This window comes from Brienomyrus brachyistius, unplaced genomic scaffold (assembly GCF_023856365.1).
Source record: "Brienomyrus brachyistius isolate T26 unplaced genomic scaffold, BBRACH_0.4 scaffold46, whole genome shotgun sequence".
In the NCBI taxonomy this organism is placed as follows: Eukaryota; Metazoa; Chordata; class Actinopteri; order Osteoglossiformes; family Mormyridae; genus Brienomyrus; species Brienomyrus brachyistius.
This window is the reverse complement of record NW_026042321.1, coordinates 2,710,797-2,732,241: the sequence shown is the minus strand read 5'-3', so window position 1 is coordinate 2,732,241 and position 21,445 is coordinate 2,710,797. Positions and strand designations below refer to the sequence as shown.

Below are 21,445 nucleotides of genomic sequence, written 5' to 3'. Positions count from 1 at the left end.
AGGGAGGTTGATGACCAACACAACACTGAAATGGGGACATCCCCGCAGAGGATACAGGCAGATAATTATGGCCGTATTACATCCAAGAAAGGAAACCACTCCACTATTGGGGCAGCATGTGGAATGAGGCAGCGTGTGGCTCAGTGGGCTAAGCCTGAGTCCTTGTAATCAGAAGGTCACAGGTTCGAACCCAGCCTCAGCACGTCTGCGGCTCCTTGAGCAAGACCCTTAATCCCCAGCTCCCTGGGTGCCACTATGGGACTACTTAGAGTAGCTCTCCACTATTGTGAGAAGGCCTGTCACAAAATCCTAGGATATATAAGACCAGGGAACAGCAAGAGGTTGCAATAGGCTTGCTGGAGCACGGGAGGGATTATTATTACATGCACACACCAGGCAGGCTGTGACGTAACCATGGATGTCCTGCAGCATGGTAGGCCGCCAGAAGCGCTGTCCAAGAAGTGCTCGGGTGCGATGCCCAATGGAGGCAGACTACGTGAACGGAAAATCTGTCCATAGCCTAAGTATGTAGAGTATGTACAGGTATGTAGGTTTGGAGAAACTCTATACAATATCAGGTGAAGGGATTTAGCACTGAATAGGATTTAACATTTTATACAGAACAATGAATGCTCTGACAGGCAAAGTGTGCTGTATAACTGAATCCACTCTCTGTGTTTAGATGATCTCTGATGGGAATTGCCTCATTTCTAATGCTGAGGCAAAATGGCCAGGCTCTGTCCATGACTCCAGGATCTTTAAAGCATCCTCACTGGCACACAAGTTTGCAGAAGGCAAGAGAATATATCAACCACGTTCACTGAACATGTACATTTCATGGAAACTAATGAGAGATGTAGTCATCTTACAATCCAAACAAATAGTTTTTAAACTTTTTTTGTACACATTGCTTTCATGTTGGGGGTGGGGGGTATTTTGAAGGGTAGGAATGTCATACACAGCATTTCCTTCTTCTACAGGGAAGTTTAATGGAGTCCTGCTTGGGGATAGGAGTTATGCCTGCCTGCCGTACCTTTTAACCCCTTACCCATAACCTCAAACTGAGGCAGAGAAGGCATTTAACAATGCCCACAATAGAACAAGGACACGAATCCTTTGGCCAGCTAAATTCATATACACCACATTTCTTGTAGACCAACTTTTCAGGCTGACATATTTCTCCCTGTAGATTTAGATGCAGGAAAGGCCTCAGAGTAAGGCCAGACTGTGCATGTAACATTGTGGTTGCCTGTGCAGTCCTACACAACATCGCAAATTTACGCCAAGAGAGACTGTCCACGCTGATGGCAGAGGAGCAGTGGGAGGACATTCCTGCTCCTGAAGAGGGAATACATGGAAGGAGTGTGAGGAACCTTTATAGAGAAACCTACTTCACATAGCCATTGGTAAAGGTCATGCCCCCACCTTCCTGATTTAAACAAACCCCACATAAGCTGAGAATTGAGATTCTTTATTCAGAAGATATTTGATTCAATTAGACATTGTTTGAAGCTGTGGAGGGAGGGAGAGAACAGAAAATCAAACTCAAACCATATAACTTTGCGCCTTTAGTATGTACTTACATCCTTCTCTAGATTATTGATCTGCAACTTTGTTTTCTTTATCAGAAGTCTTTTGTATTCTATGCCTAGCTTTTCCCTTTCAACAGATAAAATAGGAGCGGCCTCCTTTTAGAAATAGCACGTATATCCTGTAACAAAAGATAATGGGTCACAAAGAAGTTTAGCATTTTGTTAGTAATAAGTAGTTACTCAATTCGCTCCTTGCTGAAAGGGACCGTGGTCTGATTAAATCCTGCAGTAAAGTATATTGTTAATAAAAATTTCATTCTTCAGACTGCAAACGCATGCAAAGCATTTCATATGTGGTCGTACCTCTGGCATGTCCGTGTCTGCTGACACCGTTTCTTCATCAGTAGCCCTAGATGTACTAGATGTACCTAGATGCCATCAAACTGCAAAATGAGGAACCCTAAATTTGTTGAAGAAACAGAAAATTGCATGGTACTATATCCTTTAATTAAAAGAACATTACATACTTAAATATGGGTCAAGAGTGATATGCACTGATGTGACTGTGGGATCAGCGAGAAATATTACATCCCCTCTCACTGCAGAGACAGGCATACCAACAGTTATCAGACATCAGTATTAAGGGATGGACACTGTAGGATCACACATGCACATATCACAAAGCTTAAATTCCAGGTGGCCTGAGACAAGGCCTACCCTGGTACGAGAAGGCACACATCGACCTAGGCCCCAAAGGGGGGTTTGTGACCCCACACACATAGATAATCAGGGAGGCCAGCACTCCAACTTTTATTGCTCAAAGTTTTAATGACCTACAGATAGCAGAGTGGATCCCCAGGGACAGGGGCCCCTCGACTTGGCACACAACCCCATCCCCCGACATCCTGCCTTACATACCACTCACCCAGCACCCCACAGAAAGTTTCTGTTAAGTTTGGTTTTGTATACCCTGTGTAGTATGATGCTTATGTCTCAATATGCAAATCATGTTTGTGTGTGTGTCCTTAGACAGTCTCAGTTTTGTGTGCCACCCTTATAACCATGTTCACAGAGTATCAATTATTTTACCCCTCACACTTAAACACTTGTATAAATTTGGATAAATAAATAGGTATAGCTACCACTGCATATATGTTATACCAGAATAATCTTGGAAATTGAATAGTCTAACCAGGGACCTTAGTGTGCCCTTACTTTTGAAGATTCGTTTCCTTTGTCTGACAAACCTTCCCCCCCCCCCCCCCCTTTTTTTTGCTTTGCCACATTCCTCGGCAACCCTTATCTGATCTTTGTATTTCACCATGCCTATCCAAGGGTAAGATGTGCTGATGACAAGAGAATGTCATATAATGTCTGTATAAAAGGGTATACATCTGTTGAGGTGTAACCTATACTGTATACCATATATACCACATACTGGTGTGAGTAATAGAACATAACATAATAGCATAATATAAGTAATCATTAATTAATCATCACAGATGGTATTTGGTGTGAACCGCTAGGCTGGTACGGCATGTTTGGTATCAAACCGAAGGAAAATCACTCCAGTTTCCAAATCTGGTCAATGGTTACCACAAAAGTGGACATATCAAAAGTTACACCAGCCTAATGAAAATCACCATTACCAGAGAAGTCAGTCTGGTCATAAATCCCAAAAGGACTGATACCGACCCCCTTCTGAAAGCCCGCCAAATGGATGGTCAGCCATTGGTCCAGGACTCGAATTCCTGGTCACTCCTAATCACGAACCTTATGCTATAAAACCTGGCACCTCAGAACAAAGAGCGAAGAAAAAGGGAAGAAAAAGGAGAAACAAGCAGCGTTCTTGAAGCCCGTCGGTGAAGACCCAAAGAACTGCAACTCAGCCCAAGCTTCACCAGAAGAAAGAACCGGAGGGACTCCACTCCAACAACCGCTGCAAACACCGCGCCTCCCTGAGAGCCATCACCCATCAGCTCATCAGCCACTGCAACCAACTGCAAAGACCTCCCTCTTTCCTGCATCCAAGTAAACCAACTTCCTTTCCTTTCTAACAACCTAAACTGTCCTATTCACCTGCTATATTCCTTTAGGTTTATATTCCTACAAACTGCTTGCTTTGCAGAACAGTTTTTCCCTTTTCAGGTTAATCATTTTAAATCTGGTCACTGCATTTTCATGATTACATCGTTTGTGTCTTTTCCGTTATTTCATGTTTATTGTTTGTTAGGTGTAATGTCTGTCTTATGTTAGTTGTAGGAATGAATGCATGTCTTTTTACACAACTTCAGCCTCCGTCATTGAGTGCTCACAATAGTCCCTGCCTCTGTGCGATCTGGCTACTACGCTCTGAAACCTCTAAACTCGCCTGAAATATCGCGAGACTCTCTCTCATCACCGTGAGGGGAGCTTCGCTACCGATCGTTACCTACACGGGTTCTTGAGACCCGCCGTGGTTTCAGCACCATTTGCGACGAGATATAGTGCACTCACTATTTAGATCCGTCGCCGTAACGCGAGCGCTGCCTCGCTCCAGTAATTGTCTTAAGGGGTTAAACTGCGCAAGGCGCAGAAGGCCGCAAGCGGCATGTGCATGCATTAAACGTGTGTGGCACTCATCGATCGTCGGCAATCGCCTAGCTATCTCTTTGGTTACGAGTGCAGTCTGCGAACGCCACTCTAACCACTTAGAGGTCAGAGCCCTGAGGGCCTGCCTGACGCCAATTTTTTTTTTGGGTCACCAGTGACCCTACCCCTTAGGCTCACTTGCCTGGGACCCCCCACAAAGGGAGCAACGCCCCATTGAGCCTCTAGTGGTCAGTCATAGAACTACCACTCCATTTCGAAATTGCGCCTCTAGTGGTCAGGCCTAGAACTACCACTCAATTTTGAGATTGAGCTTCTAGTGGCAAGCCATAGCAGTGCCATTCCATTGAAATTGCACCTCTAGTGGTCAGCCATAGTAGGTTAATAACATCTGAGTTGGGTCTCTGGTGGTCATCTGCGGTAATACCAACACGCATAATCGGACACACAGGTTCTTGCCTGAAAGCCTTAATCAACTTTTTAATCAACTTGATTACAACACATTAACATCTAATTAGGTTATTGCTGCATAACTAATTGATGTTTTCAATTGAATAAGAAACACAACTCATTGGGTTTGATTTCTGTTTTACCTTTTTGATTTATTTTAGGTTTTATTTCACTTTATGCTTTTATTCACTCCCTCTCCCCCAACAAGGGTACTTGCATAGAAGTTCAACCATTATTAACAACAGTCAACATACACAATCACATCGAAGAGTCGTTTGGGTGTGATCAGTTGAGCTCTTCCTGTGCTAGGTGCTTACCATTCGCTCTCTGTTGGTTGAGCTTGTCTGTGGCTCTGCTGTTACTGCTTACGATCATACAGTTTGTCTCTCAACAATTGGACGCCCAAAAGCGTGCCAGCCCGGCTGCACCCACTGACTCATTAAGGGCAAGGCTGACAGGTACCTCAGGCGGTCATTACAACTTTTGAGCAGGACCTCGTCTAGGGTGAGTTCTGAGAACGGCCCTAGCTTGGACTCTCACTAGGGTGGGTGATACCTGAAGCCTATTTTGCCAGCCTTGGTCAAGTCAGGTCTCAGGTAGTGCAGCCGATAAGCTGAGCCCCACCTGGGTTGTCTCAGTTGTGCGTACAGAACACTCCCTTCCAAGTTGACATTGCTGGGGATCGGGGGAGTGGGAGCCGGACTCAGGCCTGCTTGGCTGGGATTGAGCTAGTGGGATGTGCCCTGTTCAGGAGGGACACCTGACAGCGTTCAAACCTCTCCACCTGCATCACTAGCTTAACACCACAACAATTCGGATAGGGACAAGTAAAGCAGAACCTGCTTCTGGTCCCCCTTCTGGTCAAAGCGGAGTTGTTCAACAGAGCCCAACCCAGGGGTAATCTGATCTGCAACAGCAAGCTAAGTTTGAATGCAGTCCCATTGCTTTTGAAGCTCTTGTTTTCCACTTTCTATTCCCAACTTCTCCTGTCATCTTCTGACACTGTCAGTAGTCACAGACCAACAATTTCCAGGATAAGGTTTTATCCTTTATCCCTGACTAGGGCATCTCTCAAGCCCTAGAGTAACTCACACTGTTCTAACCTGCAACAACTTTTCCCAGGGAACAATTTTTGTTTGTTTATTTTGTCGTGGGTAACTATTCCCATGGTTCACTACACCCTTCCCGTTACCCATTGACAGGCCCCAGTTCTACTTTATTTTATTTTGTTGGTTTTATTTGTTCACCTAGATTTAGGTGTCAGGCCACCCACATAGGCAACACCCAGCCTGAGTGTAACAGATTTCTGCGGCCACCCTGCAGTTGACCGAGTCACAATGATCCACATGGAAAGCCCCCTCAACAAGTGGGAAGATTTGGGTACCTGGCCTGATGTTGTGACTTCCGACTTCCTGCCCAGTCATGCCGATCTCATACGGTCCAAAGCAGCTGACCAAATTGAGGACGACATCGCTGAACTAATGGCCATGCCACCCACTCAGAAATGCGGGAGTAAAAGGCTAACCAAAGTACTCGGCTCCCTCGCACACAAACTTCTAGCCAGGCTGAAGACAAATGAAGAGGAAACGTCCTGTCTCCAGCAAAGGGTGCAAGCACTCCAACAGCAGGAGAGAGACACCCAACAACCTCTGGCAGAGACACAGGGAGATGCAGTCCAGGCCCAACATCACATTGAGAACCTCGAGCAAGAACTCCAACAAAGAAGGTCTCCGTCCCATGAGGAAGAGGATTACCTGGTGACGCAGCTCGCTGGACGAGCCTACTAACCCAGGTTATTAAGCGATACTGGTTATTAATGAATCCCATTTAAGTCTCACATTAACAGATAGCGGGGATTCGCAATTGAGTTTGGAGGAGCCGACCATTCGGCATAACAATTGGTTAATAATCAGCATTAAATAATAATTAATTAAAAGTTAATTAATTTCAAAACATATTGGTGGAGATATTAAAATTTACCTGAGCTAATAATTCCTACAACACCTAGAGAGAAAGAAGTGGACAGTACCTTCTACATATTTCTCCCGGGCACCTGGGAGGATGATCTCTGACAATATCCCCCCTTCTATTCTTTCCACCTGAGGCCGTCCTCGATTGACGCTCAGTGCCAGCTGCTCTGCTGGTGTGAGGCCCTCAAGTGGAGGCCCCCCACCAGTAGCAGTGGCCTGGCTCTTTTTCTTCGTGGCTACAGTTACATTTATGAATTTTGTAAACTATTGTTATCAAACTGATATTTCTTCGTAAGATATTTTTATATTTTGTTTTACTTGCTGCCAGGTTCTTCGCTCTCCACTGAGAGTGCTTCTGTTGAGATATAATAGTGAAGGATGGATATGCAAGTCAAGGGTTAGACAAGTGGGTCAGTGGAGCTCACACACACATCTAAGTCAGTAGAGCTGTAATTAACAACCTAAAGTCTTTGTAGTTATGGGGATTACACATAGGCTTAAATTGTATTTACTAGACCACTGCCAAGTCACATAGATCAACAATCTAAGTTTATTACGAGCAGTTTATTTTTTATTGTTTTATTTTTTTAATTATTTTTATTATTAATATTATTTTATTATTTTAAGTTTATTACGAACAGCCTCCATCACTCTCAGCACTGGAGCCCCCCAGGGGTGTGTTCTGAGCCCCCCGCTTTACTCTTTGTACACATATGACTGTGTGATCACTACCAGCTCCACCACCATCATTAAGTTTGCTGACGACACCGTCGTGGTGGGCCTGAGCCCTGATAACAATGAGACGGCCTACCTGAAGGAGATTAGGAATCTGGAGAACTGGTGCCAGAGGAACAACCTCCTTCTAAACGTCAGTAAGACAAAGGAGTTGATAGTGGACTGCAGCACTAAGCAGGAGAGGAACTACCAGACCCCCGTCATCAACGAGAGCCCAGTGGAGAGAGTGGACAGCTTCAAATACCTCGGTGTTCACATCACGCAGGACCTCTCATGGTCCTGTCACATCAACACCGTGGTGAAAAAGGCCCAACAGCGTCTCTACCACCTCAGACGATTGAGAGACTTCTGACTGCCCTCCAAGGTGCTCAGGAACTTTTACTCCTGCACCATAGAGAGTATCCTGACAGGAAACATCTCAACCTGGTTCGGGAACAGCACCATGCAGGACAGACGAGCTCTACAGAGGGTTGTGCGATCAGCTGAGCGCACCATCCGCATCGAGCTCCCTGACCTGCACTCAGTCTACAGCAGGCGGTGCTGGACCAAGGCCAGGAAGATCGTGAAGGACTTCAGCCATCCCAAAAATGGACTGTTCTCTCTGTTGAGGTCAGGAAAGCAATTCCGCTCCCTGAAGGCCAACACAGAGAGACTGAGGAGGAGCTTCTTCCCGCAGGCAATACGGTCTCTTAATCACACCACCAATTTTATTCTTTCCTAGTTAAATTTACCTTTTATTTTAATTTTCATATTTATTTCCTATTCCTATTCATAGTCTTTTATTTTTAGGTCAGGAGCAGTTATCTAAGCATTTCACTGCATATCGTACTGTGTATGACTACGTATGTGACAAATAAAATTTGAATTTATTAGTAACATGGAAAGATGAGATAGTTATTTGTACAATTTCAATGCAATTTAAAGTACTTCATGGAGATCAAAGAATAAAGAATTACACAATAAAGTAAAACGAACATATAAAACCAAAAGAGAGAGGAGTCTGTTGGCCAGGAGGTTCAAACTAGGAACCTTCTTGTTGCGAGGCAAGTGTTAATCACTGTATCACCGAATCACTAGTCACACATACTGGTAACATGTACATGACTTACGCATTTAGTCTGTCTGCAATATTCTGCCAAGCCATCACTCTGGCTTTATTGATAGCTACAGTATTGCCTTTTTTTGTTATAATATTTTTGTATTTTTCATATAGCTCCTTCAGAAGTATTCGTTCTGCTGCGAAAAAAAAGCTGCTCTCGGTTTGCTCTTGTTCTGCGTCATTTTATCTACCACCTAAATATCTCGGGTACGTGCACTAAGTGAGACTATGCAAGTCTGTCTGAAGTAGCCTTGATTAGAAAAGTCTCGTTCTGCGTTAATGGAATGACTTCAGGCTTAATTGGGAGATGGGGCTAGTTTGAGTCTCACTTTTTCAGTGGAGTCTGACCTTCTTTAGCTACTTTCATAGAATACCCCCCTGAACTAGCTCTAATCTTCCTTCAGGAAATAAGCTTAGTTTATTCAGGAATAAGTGGTACAACACACTCTCAGAAATATTTTTAAAGGTTTTTATTATAAAACAAACTTTTTGGATCTGTTTCTCTTCTTCTCCATCAGCTCCTCCAAACTCGATTGTGAATCCCCGTGAGTCTGTTAATGTGAGACTTAAATGGGATTCACTAATAACAAGTATCGCATAGTAACCTGGGTTAGAAGGCTCGTCCAGCGAGCTGCATCACCAGGTAACGTAAACGATCAGTAGCGAAGCTCCTCTCACCGCCGACGAGGGAGAGTCTTGCGATATTTCAGGTGAGTTTGAGGTTTCAGAGCTTGTACCTGGAAATTAAGCTCTGTGATATGTGCATGTGTGATCCTACAAAAGAAAAGCTTAGTTAGAAGACAAAAATGAAAACAGAATGCATAGTATCTAAATTAGACCATAGAGTACACTACCTGATCACATGGCAAAGATGTAGTTACAGAGGTACAGGAGGGCGGTTGAATTTCATGTGACCCTGGTTATTTAAACTTCTGGGCTCAGGAGGATTTTAATAGTTCCAGAAGTGACCCGACAGCGCCAAAGTAGCCCTGTAAAAAAATAAAAACCATTATGCACATTATAAACAGTATACATTCATTTTGTGGTGCTCATAGCAAATAAATAACTGTTTTATGAGAAAAAAAATAATAAATAACGGAAATAAAAATCGCATCAACAAAATGGCTGATTCTTTAGCAGCTTATAGGAAAAGTTCATAAGCTAGCAGCCATTAACATTCATTAACATTCAAGACGTCAAGGGAGGCTTGAGGTTAAAATGACTCATACCTCATGCTGAAGAAACAGCGCTTTCATTTGTCCAGCAGACCAGTACTCCATTGAGTAGGCCAGGAGCTTCATGGACAGCATGTTACCCCTCAGGAAGTTGCCCACAAACACCACTCTCTCTATATTCTTCAAAGAATAAAGAAAGCAGTAAGCAAGCAGTTTTAAACAAATACCCCCGTTTAAAACAAAAATATACTTGTTGCCCGGGTGGTTACTGAACAGCATGAAGGAAAGGCTTTTACTACTATTGGAATTTGGGTTTTATATCATGGGAGACACTAGAGAGTAACTGCATTCTGATGCTTGTTAGACATAAAAACTGTAAGAAACTTTTAATATCTTGACAGAATAGAGGGCAACATTGTTTATTAGGGAAAAGCCAGAATTCTGTCTTTGTTCTGGATATGGATTTGCTCAACATAATGGCAAACTCCTTTAGTAATGTGGTTCGTCCCATTCTGCATCACGTATGTGAATCATATATGAACAGAGCACACAGGCACGATGTGTGTAAGTCCTGATAAATGTTTACCTCATTCCGGGCACACATCCTGGTGATGGAGCCGATGTTATTAGTGACGGCAACTAATGCTGCTCTGGCCAGATCTTCTTTGGACACCGAATCGCGCTGCTCCTTGGAAATCATGTTTCCAAAACTGAAACAAAGAGTACACATCTATAAATAAACCCTATTTTTTTCTTCTCTGACATGTCTTGGTTATTCCTGCAGCATCAGGTATCATGCAGATTATTGCTGACACCTCTGGGCAGTGGTGGCTTAATGGTTAGGGAAGTGCACTTGTAATTGAAAGATTGCAGGTTTGAATCCCCGACCAACAAGGCACCACTTTGGTACCCTGAGCAAGGTACCGTCCCCAAGCACTGCTCCCCGGGCACTGAGTTAGCTGCCCCCTGCTATGTCACATTGTCACATATGGGTTAAATGCAGAGGACACATCCCGTTGTTGTGCAGTGGTGTGTCAACACTGATCATTAAATTCTAGGTTTAAACATGACTGAGGGTTACTGCATGCCAGCTGATTTTCAGATTACTCAGCATCCACCACCTCCAGACATCCTTCCTTGCTGTAGTGACTTTTTACAGTATTATATTGTTTAAGCACAATTTTAAGCCTTGATTCAGGACCGGGGATGCAGCTCATTCTAGGCTGACTTAAATATTATATGACTACATCCTACCTGGAGGCCACAGTCCAGCCTGGGAGACCAAACCTGTCATAGTCTCCCCCATAAATGTCCTGCACAAGCTTGTCCACCCGTGTGCTGTCCCCATGTGAGGCCATCTCCAGTGCTTCCTCAAACGTGGAGCAACCCGTCAGCAGACAGCACAGTCCATGGAACGTTCCTCCACCAAGACTGAAAGCCAGACAGTTTCAAACTGTTATATCAATATTAGCTTTAGAAGATTTGAAAATTATCACCAGAGGCTAGCTCACCTTGTTCCAGTGACACGTCTAAAATTGTCTCTGCCATGGACTGCCAGAATGCTGACCCCAGATCCGATGTTGACTAGTAGGAATGGGAAAGGGTTCTCCAGTTGGAATGGTTTGAGGAAGCACTGCTCTGGATGGTTAGGATTTTCCAAATAGAAACACTCGGAGGGTCCACTGGAGCTCATGAAAAGGACCCCCCGGATGACACAATCCAACTCATCCAGTTGCACGAGCTGTAGACCAGCAATCTGAAGGGGTTACGGGGAAAAAAAAGTCATAATAGGATTTGTGATTTCCTCTGGAAATTTCACATTTTCAAAGACAAAGTGAATTGCATTATATTGTAATGAAATGTAACATCAACAGAACTCACCGTTCGGAAATCAGCCTCAAACTTGTGGGCTCCACCACCTGTGGCACAGAGTGTGGTATGGAGCCCGGAGAACTGCTTGTCACGGGTCATTTGCAGGAAGGTAGTCAGGTCTTGGGTGGGGAAACGAATGAAATGCAGGTTCCCCATTCGGCCACACAGCTCCAGACCCTTCACTTCCAGCTGCACATCTCGAATGCCAGTGGAGCCATAAGCCACATTAGAGGTCAGACAGGAGCGGATGTTTTTCAGGTTCTCCGCTTCTGCCTGTTCCTCCTCTGGTTCGAAGTAGACTAATTTTACAAGGGTCCCACCAATGTCTATTCCGAACCAGGGAAATGCTTTAGCAAGAAAAAAAGGAAAGTAATTACAATCCTGTTTGATATGTACAAATCTCATGAATAGAATAACTAAAGACGATTAAACAATTTATCCATCCATCCATTTTCCTGCTTATTCAGCACACTGCTTATTCAGTACCAACTGCAGAGACCACAGCACTTCAAATGACAATAGGAAACGTCACAACATGAACATGAAACACCTAAAAATCATCAGGTAAAGTTAGGCCGGTAACTGATGATATGAAAACAGCAGTAATCAGGGCAAATGTGGTGTTACTGATTACCTGGCAGTTTAAGTTTCTCTAGGTAATAAACAGCACTTACCCAAGTCAAAGTATCATCACAAATATAAGCAGATGCGATAGATAAATAAACCAATCTTAAGTCGGTCCGGCTGCCTCGTGCCCATTGCTTCCGGGATAGGCTCCGGACGCCCCACGAGCCAGTAGGATAAGCGGTTTGGAAAATGGATGGATGGATGGATGGAAATTGGTCCGGACCAGCATCTCTTATGTTACATTAAAACGGGAAGCCTGGCAAATAACATGACAAAGGTCTTTGGACGGGAGTGGCGGGGACACTTACAAGGCGGCTCCACGGTGCGTACGGCAGGGCTGGGCGATGTGCAGGGGTTGGTTGGCTCCTCTGGTTCTCTGGGCACTGCCATTGTTAAGTGTAAGTGATACATTACTACACATATATTTAATCAAAACGAATTATTATTGTTTGAAGTGTTAATCCGTGAAAACAGTATTACTCTTTCAAGTGTGTAGCACAGCACATACGTGTGTAATTTTAAAATGTGTTTTTATCTAAATGTGAAATGCATATATGTTACACATATAGACGATAATTATCCAGGTACCTTCCTGGAGCTCCGCCCTTTTACGGAGTCGCCGCACAAGGTACGCTGTACCGGCTGCTGCAACCACCAGTCCGGTTGCGCAGAGCAAATGGCGCGGCTGGAAATAGCGAAATAAACTGGCCATGGCTATCACCTGATGCGTCCTCCAATAACTACTAAGACGAAATGAGAATCGTTTGCCCGGCTGCGGTATTTATTCTCTCCCACGTCACACTGGTATTCTAGAACGTATTTTATGTTAACGTCACTGCAACGTAGAGGGGGAAAATGCGTCATCGGGGGCGGAGCTTATGGAAGGGCCAAAGCGTCTTAAACCTTTCATCTAGAAACGGATTATTTCAAGTCTGCAGACTTAGGAAAAGTATGTATAAAGACGGCGATAATTCACACGATAATATTTCAGCCTGTCGACGTTACATTTTAAACAAAGTACGTGATCCTTCAAAATAAAAGGACAATCTTCCACAGTAATTTGTAAATTCTTTCATACCTTCCCACAATGAAGATAACTGACAGAACTGTGTTTTTGCCTGGACACACTGCACTTTGATGTGCTTAGTGAAGCTGCAGTTATATATCTTAGCCTATATACCGTCCGTTGGGAATGGATTTTTGCCACTGCTTAGAAATTTTAATCACTTCTTGTTATCTACTTAATTGTAATCTTTCCACAATTTCCCTAAATTGACTGGCAACCACCAATACATTGTGCGGTGTATACACCCATGATTTCCTTATATTTCTTATCCAGCGTTTAATATTTCAGTGCAAAATACTCTGTATTTGTGCAAAATATTTGTTCTTTGGCGCCTTAGCATTTAACATTGTCTGAGCGATCTTAAAGTTATCATGGACTTGGTTACAAAGAAAACGGAATTTTCTTCTATAGAACATTTAATTATCAATGTGCGCGTCAAAAATCCCGTTACGCAATTCGCGCACGGGTGAACCATTAATTAACGTACTAACATGTTCACCGTTTTAATCTGGCTTAGATGTAAGTTATAAAAGCCAACATATAAACACATAACCAACGTGTGCTGTTATTTTGTATTACAGAAAATATGTAATCAAGAGTTTCAACCTACATCTCTGTAATGTACTTTACTCTTACTGCATCGTTCCTCGTGTGTTCAAGTCCTAGGAACAAAATAACATTATACAAACATGAAGTATTACGAAATTTTGCGTATTATAAAGTAATGAATAATGTGTTATTAGCTAACAAAGCTAGTTGCAATCTGCCAAAATAAATAATGTTTATAAAAATTGATCGACGTGAGACGATGAAATGCAATTTCACACGGTCTTTTATTGATTAACTGTTGGTTTTTGTTTGTTTTTATTCAACCCTTTATTGCTGTTGCAATATACCATATTGGTTGCCATAGGTCTTCAATGTATTACAGTATGTTCACGTTAAAGCCACATTCTGCCGATCGCTGGCCGCTCCCTTGTCCATTTGCTCACAGGTGTGGAAGTGAACGTCAGCCGGAATGGGAGTTTAGACTAAACCATTTTAATGGAGGGTAGGGGTTCTCTAGGTAAAAACTGTCAGGAAAAAAACGTTAAATTTAAAAATGTGATGAGAAACATTAATCATTAGTGTTTTTGTCAACTATACATTATAGTTTATATGATATTATTGAGGGGAACGATTCCGCATCTCAACAATGGAGGGGATGTGTCCCTCCGCCCCCCCTCCAAATCTATGAGTGTTCATCACTTAAGAAAAAGAGGATGTTTAATTTTGACTGTATTTTCCTGTTATCATGATAAAAAAATAAAAATCATATCATTCGATGTCGATAATTCTCGCAGTGAATGTGAGATTATTTCCAGTTTAAAGACTGCTTTTGCTCCTGAGTGAAAGTCGAAGAAACCAGATGGTTAATTACCAAGCTGAAGCTGGCTTCTTTATTGTCAGAATAGTCAGTGTGACATGCACTTGCCACACAGTGTTTCACAAAGACAGAAGTTGAACAGGATATTTTAGTCAGCGCTGACTAAACACACCGCTGGCATACTTCCTAGCTTCTCCAAATTCTCTGTTCATTATATTACTGTCTAGATTTTTCCATGCTGGAATTATGGAATATTATTTAGCACTATATAACGTAGAATACAAGTACTGTGATATTATTAAAAAGTATGCCAAATATCCATGATGTAATCATTACAATGTAAACATACTGTAATGTAATCAACACAATGTAATCAACTGAGTATCTATTTGCACCTTTTGTTAGTCTGAGTGTCTGTTAGCTACTTTATGTTAGTCCTGAATCTATGAATACTCACTTTTATTGACATATATTTTATCACTATGTTAAAGGACAAATATATTATCAACCTTTTAGTTAGACAATGTGTAAAAGGCTGAAACTGCCTAGGTTTTCTACTCAGGGATTCGCCTGAGTTCACCAGAAGTTCACGGCTGAGCATTTAAAAAAAAAAACGAAGTGGAGCTGCTCGTGCCACCATTATGTTCAGCCGAGAGACCAAACGGTAAAAGAAATGATGGACAAACTTATCACCTAGGGGTGTGGATTAAGGGAAAACAATTATTGTGAATGGCTGAAGGAATGATGATGCTTAAGTGACGAGATATTGTTAAATGATAAGAACTTGTATAAAACAGTACTGGACACACTTTTCCGTGCCCGGCCTTGGTTGTAACTTCATTGTTGCAATAAAGACTGAATTCTGGATACTACACAAATGGACCTCTGACTTCTGATTTGGCGGGGAAGGAGAAAAAAAAACCACGACATAAATTGGCGTCACGAACAGGATCGGAGAAGAGACCTGGGGAGGCGACCACCTGGCGGAGAACAGGGAGACACCCGTCTGCATTTAAGCGGCGCGCCCTAAACATAGGTAACGAAAGGTTTTTATTATTGTTTAATAGAATAGGGAAATAGAATAGGGAGACGGAGACGGGGGTGTCTCGGGGACATACGCCGCCAGGCAGGGCATCCCGGTAAGGGTACTCACCGATTAAAAGAACTAAAGATAAGAGAGCTGTTTGTGCAGTGTCCAGTGGGCCCAGTGTGTGTGTGATGTGAGAGAAATCCCTAAAGGAAGGGTCACGTGTGGATATTCCCTCAGAGACAAGCCTTGAAGAAGGGGAAAGTTGACCCTGAGGGCTTGATATACTGTTGCGAGGCGTAGAAGCCTTGAAGGTTTAATAGTGATTTAAAGGTATTGCCCTGAGAGAGGGCCAGTGTTTGTGCTGTATGTTCTTGGATTAGTGTGAGTCGGAGACATCGCCCTAAGAGAAGGGGGTCTTCTTGTTCTGATAAAGTAAAAGTTGGGTTGCCCTAAGGGAGGGGCCCGTGTGTTTCAAGTTGTGGGGGAAGAATGCTGTTATGTCGTGATGCAAAGATATTGCTAAGTTGCTAAGGAATTGTTTTAAGCAAAGGTTATATTGTGTTGCAAATAAAATATTGGTAAAGTAATAAGGCCAGAAAGAGCCTAAGTATTAGAAGTTGTGTGGATTTTAAAGGTCTGCTGGACCAGACTGGTTTTGTTATGCAGAAGTGGGGGAAATGATCATATATGCAATTTTGGGTTAAATCAGAGAAAAAGCACATATATTTTTGACGGATAAGTTGAGTGATAAGGTGCATAAAGCAGAAATAAGTACCCCAGAGGTAAAACCGCTTAGGAGACTAAAATTAAAAAGGGATCAATCAAGCAGGGGACTGGATAGAGCATTTGTGCATTTTTATAAAAAATCATTTATAGTAGTGGAAGTGCAGGTAGGTGAGTCTAGAATTTTGACAAATCTCAAAATAAAGTTTTTGAATAAAATGTGATTAGAAGATTCTACGGACTATAGAGACTAAGTTTAGAGATAAAGGGTATTAAAGCACATCTTTGTGAGAGAACAACAGGTCATAGACAAGAGGTTTCATGACTTCCCATGGAATTAGGGAGTTTAACAGAGAAAGCGTGAGGAGGCTCGTGTGCACGGTGAACAGACAAATGTAAAATCAGGCTGAAAAAAGAGAGACGGGAGGCTTTGGTATATGTGTGCTCATAGATAATTGGGTGCAACATTAAGAGTAAGTAGAAAATAATTTAGAGTCAGTGACACTTTAAGGTGAAGTAGGTTCAGTCAGGGAGAAAATTCTTATTAAGGAAAAGAAAGGAAAACAATAGAACACGGGTTGGCTGTGAGGAAATTTGTTAATTTTTATATCAGATAGGAAAACAGCCCAAGTGACAGTAGAGTGGAGGAAAGCAGTAAAATGAAGGGCCCAGTAAAGGCAGCAGACACACCAGTACAGCAGTTGGGGAGGGAGCACCCCCTGCTTAAAACAAAGATAGAAAAGATGTCTAAAAAGTGGGAGAATAGAACAAAGGCTCTGGTAACTAAGTGGCCTAAAGGGGGCACATGGGATGTAGCAGTGAGGAGATGGAGACTCTGATAAAGTATCATAAGGCTAATAAGAACACAGAAAGGCGTAAAAAAAGGCATAAGGAACTGGAGGTTTTGAGGTTGTTTAAAGTAAAGGGAGAAACCTGGAGAAGGGACCAGAAAGCAATGAAAAAGGCATTAAGCGAGAAAGAAGAGATGAGGCAGGAAGGAATATGGCCACCGTCTTATCAAAGGCAGTACCCGTTAGTGGAAGCCCCACCTCCTTCATACAAGAGTCAGTTTCCAGTAATAGAGGGGAAGGTAGAATTCAAAGGCGACACAGAAGGATGAAGGAAGGGAGCAGAAAGGAACGGCAAGTTGTCTAGATGGATACAGGGAAGTGAGTGCATTGCTGCGGCAGGCCGTGGAAGAAGGACTGCGAGGAAGTGAGCTAATAACAGAAGGCCAGGTATGTGGGTCTGAGAAAAAAGGAAGTGCTAAAAAGGTGGGGTATGGAGTAAGTAGTTGTAGTGATGCAGAAGGGCTGATGCACCTGCTGGACACCCCTAACCCTCCATTTAAAGGATGGAGTCAGTTTCAGGAGAAGGAGATAGAAACGGAGAGTGAGGAAGGAGTAGAGGATAGAGTAGTGAGAAGCAGGAGGGCTGTAAGGCCCCCCCCCCCCCAAGGTACACCAGGTACTCCGATGCTTCCGTTAATGGTGAAAGGAGCACAGACACAGTATGTGCCGTGGGCAGGACAGGATCTGGAGGGCCTGCTTCTCAGACTCCCAGTTCTGGCAGAATGGGCCGGAAAGTAGATAAAAGCATTAGAGGAGGTAACTATGGGTCGGCTCCTGGCTATAGGGGACATAAAGGCAGTTATGGCTCGCGCTTTGGGGGTGGATGCAATGGAGAGACTGCTGCGAAGCAGTGGCCTGGCAGTGGCGACAGGGACTCCTGTGAATGATGCATGTCCCTTTGATGGTTACCGCGCTAACCTCTGGCACCAGCTGCGATGTTTCCTCCACGGCTGAGTGTGGTTGAAATGAAGGTGGAGCCCATAAAGGAGGGGGAGAGCCCTGCTGCCTATCTGCAAGCTCAAGAAAAGCGGTGGCGCACTGAGACAGAGCAGGACCTGCAGAATCCGGCATTCAGAGGTCTGTACCGGAGGGCACTGCAGGACGCGCTCCCTAAGCCAGTGAGAAGCAGGCTAAGGCAAGTTGTGGGACTTATTACTATGCCTGAGCAGCAGTACCGTGAGCAGCTGATTCACGCTATTGACTTGTGCAGAGAGGAGGAGGACTCTGCTAAAGAGCGTGAGAGGGAACTGACAAAGAAACTGAATCAGATGCAGCTGGAGGAGCTGACCGCTAAAAAGAAAAAAGTCCAGGCACCAGTGGTCTCTCCGGACCCCAGCCCCCGGGGGCAGCCTGTGGACAGCCGGCAGTCTCCTGTCGCTGGGGCCCCTCAGAACACTAATTGGCCTTCTCTCCCTGATTGGAATAGAGCGAATAGATATGATAGGTGGGGGGGTGACCAGAGAGCACCTGATTTCCCACAAATTAGATGATCCCAGTCTATGGGAACACTGGGGAACAGGCCACTTCAGCTAGTGTGCTGGAACTGTAACCAGCCCGGACACACCACTAGAGTCCGCCCAATTCTACCCTTTCAGGGGGTGAACCCAAGACGCCCTATGGGCCCGGTTAATCCAGGAGGCTCTGTAGGTCCAATGCCAAATAGAGGCAGGGGTGGCAATCTGCAGTTGCAGAATAACAGACCACGGGGTCCGATCAACCCGTGGGCCCAGGGACGTTTATTCTAGGGGTGCCCAGAGAATCCTAAAGGGGGACCTCAGATGCCAATGTTGAGTAAGGGGTCTGAGGCTGAGCCGATGCTGCAGGTTCAAATAAATGGCAAAGTAATACCAATGATGATAGACACTGGAGCCACCTACACTTGTGTAGGACTAAAAGATGCCAGTCATATCCCCCAGTCCGCTGAGAAGGTTAGGACCATAGGATTCTCGGGACAAGTGCAGCATATTCCTAAATCTGCTCCAGTGGAGATTAAGATAGGGGACAAAAATGTAAATATGCCCATACTAATATCAGAGCACACCCCAGTGAATGTTAGGCAGAGATGCTTTGTGTCAGCTGCAGATAGAAATAAAATGTACAGAGGGGGGTGTAGAGGTGCTCAGTGGACAGTACAGCCTTATGCGACGAAATTTGTTGTTCCATAGAGGGCAGTGTAGTTTATATGGGATTGACGATATTACTGGAAAAATTTGGGAAATTTTAGAACAGTGGGGCCCATTTATATAGGAACAATATAGCAATAGGTTAAATTGGACACAGGAAAAACATATTTGTTTATTGCGATGGAGAAAAGTCTGTGATCCTGAAGTAAAGGGTGAGTAGGATCAGCTGATAGAGTCTCTGCCTGGCCGGGAGAAAGAAAGGATGTGCATGATAACAGACGGGATAATATTAGGCCCTGAGGGAGTAGCCATCCCGATACGGAAAACGGGAATAGTGGGAGAATGGTACAACATACCAGACACAGAGCCCCACATAGCGGTGGCTTTTAATCAGTCTATGCTGGATCTGGGAAAAATGATGCGGCGAGCAAAGCAGGTGGTTTGGGTGCCGACGGTGCATGAAGGCGTGCAGGCAGCGGCAGGGGAAAAGCTGTTGAGGATTCAGGGGAGTGCAAAGGTTGTAGGTGATTTGAAGTTAGACAACAGAGATTCATGGCTGTGGAGCATGATAGGAGTACAGTGTGATGCAAAAGAAAGTACAGAGGAATGCTGGCAGGAAATGGAAAGAGAAGTGCCTGAGCAGGTGTGGACTGCTCATTATACAGATGTAGGCCTAGTAAATTCAGCTAGCCCAGTGGAAATTTATCTTAAACCAGGGTGCACACCACCCTGGAAAAACCAGTACCCCTTGAAACCTGAGGCCGAGGAAGGTATAAGGGAAACAATAAAGGGATTACTGGATTCAGGGGTGTTGTTGCCTACCATTAGCTGCTGCAACACCCCCCTCTTGCCTGTGCCAAAGGCAGGAGGTGAAAAGTGGAGGCTGGTACATGATTTGCGTGCAGTAAATGAGGTAGTGGAGGATCAGACAGCAGAAGTTCCCAATCCACACACACTGTTGACAAATGTGCCCCCCAATGCAAAATGGTTTACAGTTGTGGATTTGTGTTCAGTGTTTTTCAGTGTGCCCCTTGCAGAACAGTCACAGTTTCTGTTCGCTTTCACCTACAGGGGTCAGCAGTATACTTACACGAGGATGCCACGGGGATTTAAGCATTCGCTGCATGTTTTTAATCAGGTGCTTAAGGCAGACTTAGATGGACTGAATTTAAAAAGTACAGTGATACAGTATGTGGATGATCTATTGTTGTGTGCTGAAACGCTGGCAGACTGCCACCAAGACTCAGTGCAGTTGCTGAAGGTCTTGGCGAAAGGGGGGCATAAGGTGTCCAAGGCCAAATTGCAGTACTGCCAAGAGCAGGTTACGTACTTGGGGCGTGAGGAAAGCTATAGCAGCAGAACAGCTAAAGGGGATCACTAAGGCTCTGTTAGCCTATGACTGTGTCACAGATGCTGACTTTTTTAGGGATGACAGGATTCAGCATGGACTGGATTGAGGACTATGCTGTGAAGGTGGCACCATTGTGGGCACTGATAAGAGGAGGGCCACACTAATTTGAAGGCCTCCTTAATTTGGACAAATGAGGCCTCAGTATCATTTGAATCTATCAAGCAGGAGCTACAGAATGCACCTGCTCTGGGCCTCCCAGACTACAGCAAGCCATTTTATCTGTATGTCGGGAACAGGAAGGACAGCTTTGGGACAGCCCTGCTGACTCAGGACTTGTGTCCTGGCAGACGGAAAAGTGATGGGTCCCCCATTCAGCATTATAATCAGATTTTGGAGTTGCTACACGCAATGATGCGTCCTAAGCGTTTGGCTATTGTTAAGTGTCAGGCCCACCGCAGAGGTCGTGATTTTGTTATTCAAGGAAATGCGGCCGCTGATGTGGCAGCCAGGGCAGCTGCCCAGGTCAGGACTGCTCATCTTTTGCCTATGGTGACTGTAGAGCCGGACCTTACTGTTTCTGATCTGGTGGCCCTGCAGGAGTGTGCGGGCCCCTATGAGGCCTCTGTGTGGCTAAAAAGGGGGGCCTCTAAGGATGCTAATGGTCTGTATTGCAACCATGAGGGACTTTTGGCTGCACCTCTGTCTCTGGTGAACATTTTGATAACAGATGCGCATGGTCTTGACCATTGCGCAAGGGGGGAGGTGTTACGGAAAATTACACGACAAGGTTTCTGGGCACCTCAGATGCAAGCAATGGTGGATGCAAGGTTGTCAGAATGTGAGGTGTGCATTAAGAACAAGGTATGCAAAGCACCGGAGGGGGGAG

The 21,445-nt window shown here is 44.2% G+C and overlaps 1 protein-coding gene across 3 annotated transcripts in view; it reads right to left on the bottom strand.

Annotated features, from left to right (window-relative positions):
* Positions 1 to 8,830: 8,830 nt before the first annotated feature.
* The window catches only part of LOC125723239 (pantothenate kinase 3-like), a 113,440-nt gene continuing 100,825 nt past the window's right edge, over positions 8,831 to 21,445 (bottom strand). Inside the window, exons 1-9 of one of the 3 annotated variants that reach the window (XM_048999656.1) lie at positions 12,638 to 12,771; positions 12,358 to 12,432; positions 11,432 to 11,769; positions 11,062 to 11,306; positions 10,805 to 10,981; positions 10,137 to 10,260; positions 9,605 to 9,730; positions 9,230 to 9,364; positions 8,831 to 9,149 (exon numbers count right to left, since the gene is read on the bottom strand). In XM_048999656.1, coding sequence (XP_048855613.1) covers positions 9,314 to 9,364; positions 9,605 to 9,730; positions 10,137 to 10,260; positions 10,805 to 10,981; positions 11,062 to 11,306; positions 11,432 to 11,769; positions 12,358 to 12,432; positions 12,638 to 12,761 — 1,260 coding nt within the window. In that variant the 5' untranslated portion in view covers positions 12,762 to 12,771 and the 3' untranslated portion in view covers positions 8,831 to 9,149; positions 9,230 to 9,313. Of the gene's footprint in view, positions 9,150 to 9,229; positions 9,365 to 9,604; positions 9,731 to 10,136; positions 10,261 to 10,804; positions 10,982 to 11,061; positions 11,307 to 11,431; positions 11,770 to 12,357; positions 12,433 to 12,637; positions 12,772 to 21,445 lie in introns of those variants that run through there. The other 2 variants (XM_048999657.1, XM_048999654.1) reach the window with 2 other exon arrangements.